The 10394-nt window shown below is 38.1% G+C and overlaps 1 protein-coding gene across 1 annotated transcript in view; it reads right to left on the bottom strand.

Annotated features, from left to right (window-relative positions):
- Window positions 1-460: 460 nt before the first annotated feature.
- Window positions 461-10394, bottom strand: part of LOC122804023 (integrin beta-2-like) — a 361244-nt gene continuing 351310 nt past the window's right edge. Inside the window, exon 4 of the mRNA XM_044073700.1 lies at window positions 461-2029. Coding sequence (XP_043929635.1) covers window positions 1995-2029 — 35 coding nt within the window. The 3' untranslated portion in view covers window positions 461-1994. The remainder of the gene's footprint in view (window positions 2030-10394) is intronic.

Genomic DNA, 10394 nt, shown 5'->3' with positions numbered 1-10394 from the left:
ACAGCAATACTGTACATACTTTAATGAGACTGACAATAATGAACAAGTTCTACAGCGCTGGTTGCCATCCTTACTTGTCTAATATTGAAGGTAGCAGACTGAGTTTTCAATAAAGGATATACTTGATAGAGAAATGAACTACATATACGAGGAACTTCTACACAGTGATTGCAATGATACCAGACTGTTCACAGCATTGTCTTCCACTTGCCTTTTGCACACATTTCCCATTGTGAGGATCAGTGTCTACTGCATTTCCTGCTCAACAAATATTACCTGAAGTCATCTGCAGACTGAAGTCTCTTGTAAATGCTGAGTTTAGAGTGAAGCAACTACATCTCACCCACACATTGCATAAAGCATTCTCCCCCAAATGCAGTGATACCCGAAGATCATCTCAACCATACATGGCATAAAGCATTGTATTCCAGTTCCAATGATGCCAATAGATTTGTCATAATGGAAAGTCAAAACAATTTTAATAATAATCAAGCAGGGGAAAAAACAGTAGTGCAAAGGATAGCATTTACAAAATGATATTCAAAGAAAATTACTGCTGTAGATATAGTCACAGCTTTCCGAACCTGCATTAAAACATCAACAACACAGGTCAGTTTTTCTTTAAGGTTACACCATTCAAACCAATCTTTTTTAATGCAACACCCAGTTCTTCTTCTTGCTGAACACATAATCAAATCCTGAGAATGTACTCATAAGGACTGTATAATTCCTTAGTCAGATGGGCAAACAACTTGTGGCTCTTATAACTAATGCCTGCTCTTCTTTATTAATGGACTTAAGTAAGCTCAGTCTGCTATTATGCAGTAGGGGGTAGGAAGCACTCTGTCATCTGCAGTACCTTCCCGGAGTATCACGGTCCATAATGATACTTTTTATTTTCAGGTGCCAGCAGCATTTTTGCAGCATTTGCTCAGCCCATTTATTCCACAAGCTGTATAATGGAATAATTATTATCTCACCTCTTTGCACAACAAGACTTTCAAGTCATATCTATAAAGATATAGGTATATGCACAGAATAATCTATTAGGATTGAGGGTGGTTTACTATGGCAGAACCCAAATGTTTAACTCTTTCACAGCAATTATTATCTCTGGGGGAGCTGCAGCTTGTGCTAACAACAGAGTCACTGAATGGTCAGAGGATAATCTTTTTTCAGTACAGCTGAATATAACTACCAGCATAGATGATTAATTTCATGGTAATGCAAAGCAACTCTGATAGAATAAATACACTGCAGGATGGAATTCATAGGCTTTAATGTGGGTGAGTGGGACTGCAGCTGAGACATGGCATTATCTGCATAAAGGTTCACTGTTGTTAGCTCTGGGATTCAACCCTGTCTGAACATTTATCAGCCTACATTCTATTATCCTAATTATTACTTAATAACATACACATGGAAATCTGATTCTAGAAGAAATACCAGCTCCTATGAAGCTCAGACAAATTGCTGATGCAAAGGTTATGTAACAGTTTTGCTTCAAAGTGATTATGGAAAACGGTGAAACCAAGTGACTTATGCTATAAGCATTGTCAAGGTACTTCCAGTGTGGTGTCAGCCATTATAGTCAATCAATAAACATTTGTAATGGTAGCATCTAGTATATATTTAGCTTGAAATAGGCATAGCTGCATAACACCAATATAAAGAGCTACTAAACACAGGTATGATAACTATGAACTAGACAAAAGAGGAATGGACAACTGACTACTGCAGTTGGTGTTAGCCACCATGCAACTGATTTATCATGGCTATCTCTTTACAGTCTACATGATGAGCCAGGCTGGCATCTGTTATAGGAAAAGTGAAAACATGGACATTAACGCTGGGATCAGATTGGCTGTTCACAATACAGACATCTTCCTTTTATCATTCTTTTGGCTAGTCTTCAAAGGTCCATGGATGCCAGGGTCTGTCATGTTGCCAAACGACCAAAGATTTACTCGTGCAGTAAGTATGGGTTAGAAACATCAGTGGTTGTTCTCCATGCTTGTGATTGTGGATTCTGGAGAAAGAAATTATACAGTAATGTCACTTTCCACAAGAAACTGTTCCTTCTATTGCACAGTATAAGAAAAAAGAAAGAAGGAAAGAAACACTGCTGTCTATGATTCTGCACAACTTTCCACTCATACAGAATAAACATTTTAGTAATTATTTATGTCTTCCTGCACCATAACTTCTTTAACATGATTTCAAAGTACAAAAATGTGTAATTTACTTTGAATAATTCAATAGCACACTCTTCCTCGTAAAAAACACTGCTGTATCTTCCCTACAAAATGCATTCATTTTATTCATTTTTTAAATGCTATTCTGTTAGCCACTGATTCACATGGGGAAGTTTCAGGTTCTGCCTGAGACTTATGCAATAAGAAAAAAATATACAATTCAAGATCTGTACAGAAGACAAATATTGAGGATATCAATCTGATATTACATGCAATTTTAAACATAATTCTGAAAATAACAAATACATACAAGTTCGCTATAAATAATTGTGTCCCTTAATTGACACAATTGTTTGAACCTAAACCATGTAACACCTTGCAAGCATCACTAATTAAAAGAGTGATGCTTCCAAGTTTCTAAACTATAGAAACATTTTTTTGCAAGGGGGAAGACCACCACTCTCCTGATATGTAGGCTAGCTCCCCACCCTTATCATTTCAATTCCAAGGTCACAGAAACTTGCAGAAGAGAGACAAAGTGGGGAAAATACAAAATTCACCTTGATGATTTCTCAACATCTGACCACCATGGCACTGGGCATCTTTTATGTTCAATGTTCTGAGCACTGATCAACTATCTGGCAAAAAACAGTAGGGCTCCCAAACTATGCACTGGTCATTGTCCTTATATAACAGAGAAGACAATACAGCTTAAGACCACAACCTTGAAGAGTGAATGTAATAACAAAAATGCTGAATGACTAGAGAAAATATACATAATATGAAATATATACAATATTTGCAACAAACAAGCAATAATTCCCAACAATGTTGGTGTTACAGAGAAACAACCGACCACCCAGGGGTATAACAAAGTCTGACACCACAGCAGGAGGGGCTCTGCATCCGTGAAAGATATGTTACTTCCCTGAAATTGCTACCCTGGAGGAGGAGGATTACTGCTCTTTGAAAAGGTTTTGCATTTGTTTTATTAGTAGTATATTCTTTTTGATATTTTTGATGTAAAAAAGATCCTTCAGCTAATATTTCAAATCTATCGTAGGATATGTTCTTGTTGTTGGAGGACATCCAGAGCATATATAATGTAAATATACAATAATGTCCACACAAACACAAATACACAAATGCACACACAGTTTATATATATATATATATATATATATATATATATATATATATGTGTGTGTGTGTGTGTGTGTGTGTGTGTGTGTGTGTGTGTGTGTGTGTGTGTGTGTGTGTATATATATATATATATATATATATATATATATATATATATATATATATATATACACACACACACACACACACACACACAAACAGATGCAGAGGAAGAGAGGGCAGAGAGACGGTCTCTTACACATATACAGAAACTAAGATACACATAAACAAACACAGATTAGCATTATTCACACTCCCAGATTGTCATATTATCTTTTGGCTCAACCAGTAGGACCACCCCCACACTGAGGCCTCTGAAAGTTGAAGCCTCAAGATACACTATCAGTATAACATCCTGAGGCTTATGCAAGAATGCTGGTGAGTTCCAGTGTTTTCCATTATCACCTATATTTTTAATACAGATTACAATGGGATTTCCCCCAAAACAATAAAGGCTTTACCCTTTCCTTTTACCACACAATTGTGAAATATGTCATCCAGAAACATTTATAGTGCTGCTTTTTATAAGTAAGTCAGAAAGGAAAGGTGAAATAGATGGGCTTAAAAAGTAATATACAACTGACACAGTCAATTGCCTTCAACAATGTATCCTTTACATAATGTAAAAATTAATATAAAATGAGTCTCCTGATTCATACCCTCACCATTTTTCTTTTATAAAAAGACAAACATAAACTTATGTGGCATAAAGTGGGATACAGGACAATAAAAAAAAACATGAATTGGATAGAGTATACTTTATTCTACTCTTTTTTTTTCCATTGTTCCGCATACCATCTTTAGCAGTCCACTGACATAACATGATATTCAGAGCCCCTTCTTATATTTACATGTAAATTATGCTAAAAAGCAATGCTGTATTCAGATTTCCTTAATCTTTCTTTAACAGGTTAAGTTAATGAATTTGAATGGTTACCTTCACTCCAGTTCTACCCCTAAAATGCTCTTTTTCTTCTCAAACTGACCATAACTGTCACAAATTGCCTCAATATAGTCATGATAGTGATGGAGAAGGGTAATTTTCCTGTAGACAGATATGAATTCAGTTAAATCAGCCTAAATGTGAAGTGAAAATGAAGATGATGATGAAGATGATGACAGGCTCTAAGTAGCAATAGCAAGCATAACTTCCTGCAGGCCTGCATCCCATTTTTTCCTACTTCTAAATCTCTATATCCAAACACCACCCTAGGTAACTTATGCTTCTAGTCATTAATGGCTGTAACTCTGCATTTCTACATCTGTGGGATAACATACTCATAAAGATATGCTTACAGCACTGCTGTGCCCTTCTCAGGATAGGTCACATTCCCAGCTGGGAGCATTTATCGGCCTATCCAATCAGTCTACGTAAATAAGAGCATGCTTCAAACCTTGGTTACTGGTAAAAGAAGAAAAATTGCTTCATTTTTGACATTAATCCCTTTCCTCTCTAAATCTGCTCTATCGATCTGTCTGTCTATCTATCTATCTAACATTTATATGACAGCTATTCATGTACACATGCCGCAAAAATGATGCTTATGCTTCATGTATTTCTGTGAGTATAATTTTCCAAAATAGAATTCTGAATGTGGTGATCACAGCAAGGGATTGTGTCTGTCTCTGAAATGTGTATTAGGTACACTGCATATCTCTTCATTTTCAAAGATTTTGTTAACGTATCTGTCCAACCTTCTACAGAAATCCATAAAACATTATGAATTGCTGTCAAAGAATTTGGAAAAAAAACATTACATGGACTTCAAATAGCATTATATATAATATCCCAGCTTGTTCTACAGCATTGGCTAATAAAGCAAATTCAGTTCTGCTTTCTGAGACATCCCTGTTTAGTTATTAAAATTTGCACACAAGGAAAATGTTAGGTATCACAAAAACTCAGGGTATGAGCACTAACTAAAAGGATCATTATCACTGAACTTAATGGTAGAGCGGGATAAAACCGTGATTACCACCAAGATGACTTTTGTTTGACTACTGGTATGGGTGCTACAGAACTGATTGGGGTGGGGGTGGGGAAATGAACAGCATCAGCTAACACATCTTGGGGGAGGGTTGTGGGACAGTTCACTGTAATGCTGACACCTGTAGGAGGGTAGGTATATTGCAGATAAGAATGAGCCTAACAAGCATACAATGCAGTAGTACTCCACATATGAAATGGATTGCATATGTGTTAGTGTTAGCACACATGCACACTCTGCAAGCAGCAGCTGCTGAGATTACAATCCACTGCATAGAGAAGTAACATGGGGGGATCGAATCCCTCACATGTGGATGATGATTCTGTTTCCAGGTATGTTCAGCTCCCATTCTAGAAGAATGAGTGAATGGGTATAGAACTCTCACTTCCTGTGCTTGAATGGAACAAGCAACTAGGAAGGTAGGGCTGGATGGTCATGGTGGTCGGCAGTTGGGATCTGAGATAAAAATGAAATGATCATCAATAGTAACTAACAATTCAAATATTATGCAGTATTCACATTCTAGATAACTCACAATGCAACTAGCAGGTCAAATATTAATTCTAGCTTAGTTTTAGAAATACAGAATTTGAAAGTAAATAAGAACTGGGTGGTCTAACTTCTCCATTTATTTTCCACTTACTTCAGTTAACTTGAACCGCATTTTCAAGATATAAACAACCATCATCCTATTTTGTAATACTCCCACCAGGATTCATTTTTGTGCATATAAGTTGACTTATGTGGGTGGATAAATGCAAAAAGCTTCACTCAGAGAAATGCTGTAGCAGATCAGTGTGTGTGTGTGTTTGTGTGTGTGTGTGTGTGTGTGTGTGTGTGTGTGTGTGTGTGTGTGTGTGTGTGTGTGTGTGTGTGTGTGTGTGTGTGTGTGTGTGTGTGTGTGTGTGTGTGTGTGTGTGTGTGTGTGTGTGTATATATATATATATATATATATAGGGTGGGAGGATGGCCTAATGGTTAAGGTGTTTGCCTTACAAACACAAGGTGCAGGGTTTGAGTCTCACAAGGGATAATTGGCTAGGCTTAAAATGGCTTGCAAGGGCAATTAGCCTAGTAATAATGTATTTAGGTGTATTTAGGTGTATATATATAAAATATATGTATGTATATATCAAAGCAAGCCAAAACAGAAATTAATAGGAAACAGAAACATTGAATGCAATGTATAAGACCACAGTTTACTTAACAGTCATAAGACTATAAATATAATAAGCAAGTATGGCATGTGTTGTTGGAAAACTAAAAAGCAGTCCACATTTTATATTTTTTCTTTTTCTTTTTTATTAAGAGCAAAATGCCATATCGCTTTTCATTGATTTTTTTTAAACTGAACTATGTTGCTTTTCAATTTTCATGAAGTAGAAACAGAAACAATTTCAGCTCAGTTCAGGTAAAATATTTCTAAAAAGAATAAAATGCTAAATGTGTCTTTCCCACAAGCATTTGAAAATATCATCCCCCGGATTCACTATCCTTCTATGCAGGACTAGCTAAGCCCTGCATGGAAGTGGCCGTTTGGGAGCAGGACGGCAGTGCGCCATGCATAGTAATGAAGGAGCGCTGCCTGAGCTCCTAAATGGACACGGAGTGTGTACGAGTACAGGGGGCATATCTGAGAGCAGAGCTCTCAGAATATACACGCCCCTGCAATCAAGAACAGCAGTGTAGGAGCAAGAATGAGCGAGAACGCTCATAGGTGTTTGCATACCCCCAGCAACATCCCTCCCAAGTGTACAAGAGCAATAGTTACAACATTTAAATATGAAGATTTTTTTTTATGAAACAGATCAAATTTAACCATAGGTGCACAGTTTGCCCATCGCTTATCTACAGTTCATGTAACTTAAATGGCACAAGAGGATAAAAAACAAGATATATGCAAATGAAGCAGTACAGCAATAGTGTAGTGAGCAGAGCATTCACCTTATGAGCAGTCATTCCCGGTTTGAGTCACAATCCATTTTCCACATCAAATCACTCATTGTATGATCAATTTATTTTGTTGCATAACCTACGGCATAACATATATTTGTGAACTGGAGTACTGCATTAAATGCAGATGTGAGGTGTCATTGTCATATTGTTGCAAAGTCCACAGATAATCACAAGTGCCCCAGGATATGTACACAGGAATCAGGGATAAAAATGGAAGGTAAAATGTGTAATGAATGATAAATCCACACAGGTTCCAAATCCACCACCTGTCCGAACCATTAGACATTACTGTCTAAATTAGTGCAGTGGTAAGCGGGTGTAAGCACTAGTAAGCAAGAGTAAGCATAGTTAAGCAGTAGTAAATGGGAGTAAGCATATTTAAGCAGTAGTAAGTGGGTTTAAGCCCGTTTGCACAGGGGCAAGCAATGCACACACAGGTTAAGCAATATTGAAGCTAACTCTGTAAGCATATTTAACCAGAGGTTAGCATTGCTTACCTTAGTGCAAACCCACGCAAACCCACTTACAATTGCTTAAAAGTGCCTTAAGCATTCTGTATACATCAGCTGCTGTTTTGGTCAGAAACAAAACAAACAGCCTTTGCAGGTCTTGAACTGAGGACCCTGTATACTACAGTCAAAGTAGTTAACTACTAAGCCATCACAGTAGTGCATAAGCATGAAGTATCACCAAACAGATCCTCACTACAGGAAATACAAACTGAACATGTGAAAGGAATCTATATACAGTTTTATATTGTATAACCAACTACAGGACATAAATATGTGAACTGGAGTACTGCATTAAGCCCAGATGTGAGGTGTCAATGTAATAAAGTGTTGAAATCCCCTAATAAACACAAGGACCCCATACAGTGAACGTACACATGAATCATGGATACCAAACACATATATAACATGTAATGAATAATAAATCAATGCCACAATGCAAATATAATGCAACTTAAATATTAAGCAATGCTAAGCATTGCACAGCCCAGCTAAGTAGGTATAAGCAATGTGAAGACAAGCTAACTCAATCTGCCCATTGGTATACCCCTTTAAGCAATGCCAACCTTAGGTAAGCAGGGTTGCCCATAGGTTAGCTTTTTCAAAACTGTCCAATCATGGCAAAGTGCAGGAAACCAGCCCTATTTAAACCTGACAGGCTTGAATACATCTCATAACTGGTTGTAGCTCCCCCTTGTAGGCTCTATGTCTGGAATGGGAGAGGGTGTGTGCTTTCGGGCACAGTGCTGGGGCATCCAGGAGTCTAGAGTCATGGTAGGACTCCTTGTGAAAGATCATAACATGAGACTGCTGCAGGGCCAGTACCAGGGTTCTCAATACAAAGCAGAAACCTGGGACCATCTTGCCTGTGACCTCACCAGTGCCACTGGCATACCCCGAACTGGTGAGCAGGTCAGGCATCACTATGCTGACCTGAAGCGGTGAAAGGGGGATTTTTTGGATCAGTGGATCCATGAAGCTAGGGACAGGACAGGGGAGGTCCCAGCTGTGTGTAAGTACCAGTCCACTACCTGTTTAATAATTGCCAGCTCATGTATATTATGGATAGGTATGGCTAGATATTTCTCTTATGTCTTTCACAGTGACAAGTGAGCGGGCTGTGAGCCAGGAGGCCCATGGCTGTAGATTGGAGTGGTTGAGACGCGAGGCAGGTTAGTAATACTTTTGCATGTACTGTCATAGGAAATGAATCTAAAAGTAGTAGTAAGTTAATTGTCTGTATGACACCTGTATTGTTTAAGGCATGTACCGCATACACCAGAGAATAGGGCAGGAAGAGTCTCATATAGGTTGTATGTAAATAAAAGCATAATAGCCTGACAATTAATGTCTAAATGCTGGACTGCATGTATTCACTCTGGTATCATATGGTAATGTAGAGTTGCAATCACTTAATAGTACTGTTGTAGTAAGCACTGTTACCCACACTGTGCTACATAAGTAAATTGTGTAGGAATGTCTGTATATGACTGATGTAATCCCAAGAGGCCAAATCATACAACTGTGAGAGACTTAGACAGAAAAAAACAACAAAATCCAAATAGCACACTCAACTGCAATGTGAACTGTTGTAGTTTTTGCACACACAGCCATGGTTCGAATCATGGGAGTGGTAGTAGGCTGTATGCAGAATCATACCTCACAAGTGTAAAGAAAAATCGGCCCATAGCTGCTGCCTGTCACCCTGTCCCCCTGGCAAACCAATGGGATGATCCCAGACGTTTAGGCAGCAAACAAGACATACAACTGATTGTCAGACATATATAACAACAAACCTGTCACTCTAGCAACCCCTCAAAATGTTATGAGAGTAAGTAACCAGGTATGCCCATCTCCACCCCCATGTTGTCAAGCTGTGACCAGAGTGTGTACAGTAACAGAGTCAGATGTATGTGCATAATACTAATGTGGAAACTGGTAATTTGTGTGGCAACATGCAGGTAGGGCCAACAGACATTGCTCCCACAGGTCTTTCAGATATGAACACTGTGCCTATAAATAAAAGACTGATATCCTGTACTGGTACTCTTTACTCTGGTATTGTATGGCATTGTTAGTGTTGCAGTTGCTCATAATTATAAGGTATTACTAATCACTGTCACCCACACTGTACTACATAATACAACTGTCTAGGAAATTCTGTATAAGAGTGTTGTAATTACAAGGTCAGAATGTAAAACCACAGGAGAATTATAGACAGAAATCAGACAAGAGATACACAGCAATACCTATATAGCACATTCAACTGTGATGTCCAGTGTCTTAATTTTAGCAGACACAGCCATGGTTCGAATCCTGGGAGTGGTAGTAAGCTGTATACAGAATCATACCCCACAAGTGTACAGAAATGTTCAGAATGCCCAGTTATTTGGCCCATATCTGCTGGCTGTTACCCTGCCCCCTGTCATATCAGTGTGCCAATTTCTGACATGTAGGCAGCATGTCATGTCATATAACTGACTGTCAGACCTGTACATATCTGGAAATGTCAAATAAAACAAACCTGTCATTGTACAAGTCACTAAAGGTTTAAGAGGTCAATA

Source organism: Protopterus annectens, chromosome 6.part0, assembly GCF_019279795.1.
Source record: "Protopterus annectens isolate FY-2018-M chromosome 6.part0, PAN1.0, whole genome shotgun sequence".
NCBI classification, from domain to species: domain Eukaryota; kingdom Metazoa; phylum Chordata; order Ceratodontiformes; family Protopteridae; genus Protopterus; species Protopterus annectens.
The sequence above is the reverse complement of the archived record's forward strand: the minus strand, read 5'-3'. Positions and strand labels throughout refer to the sequence as shown.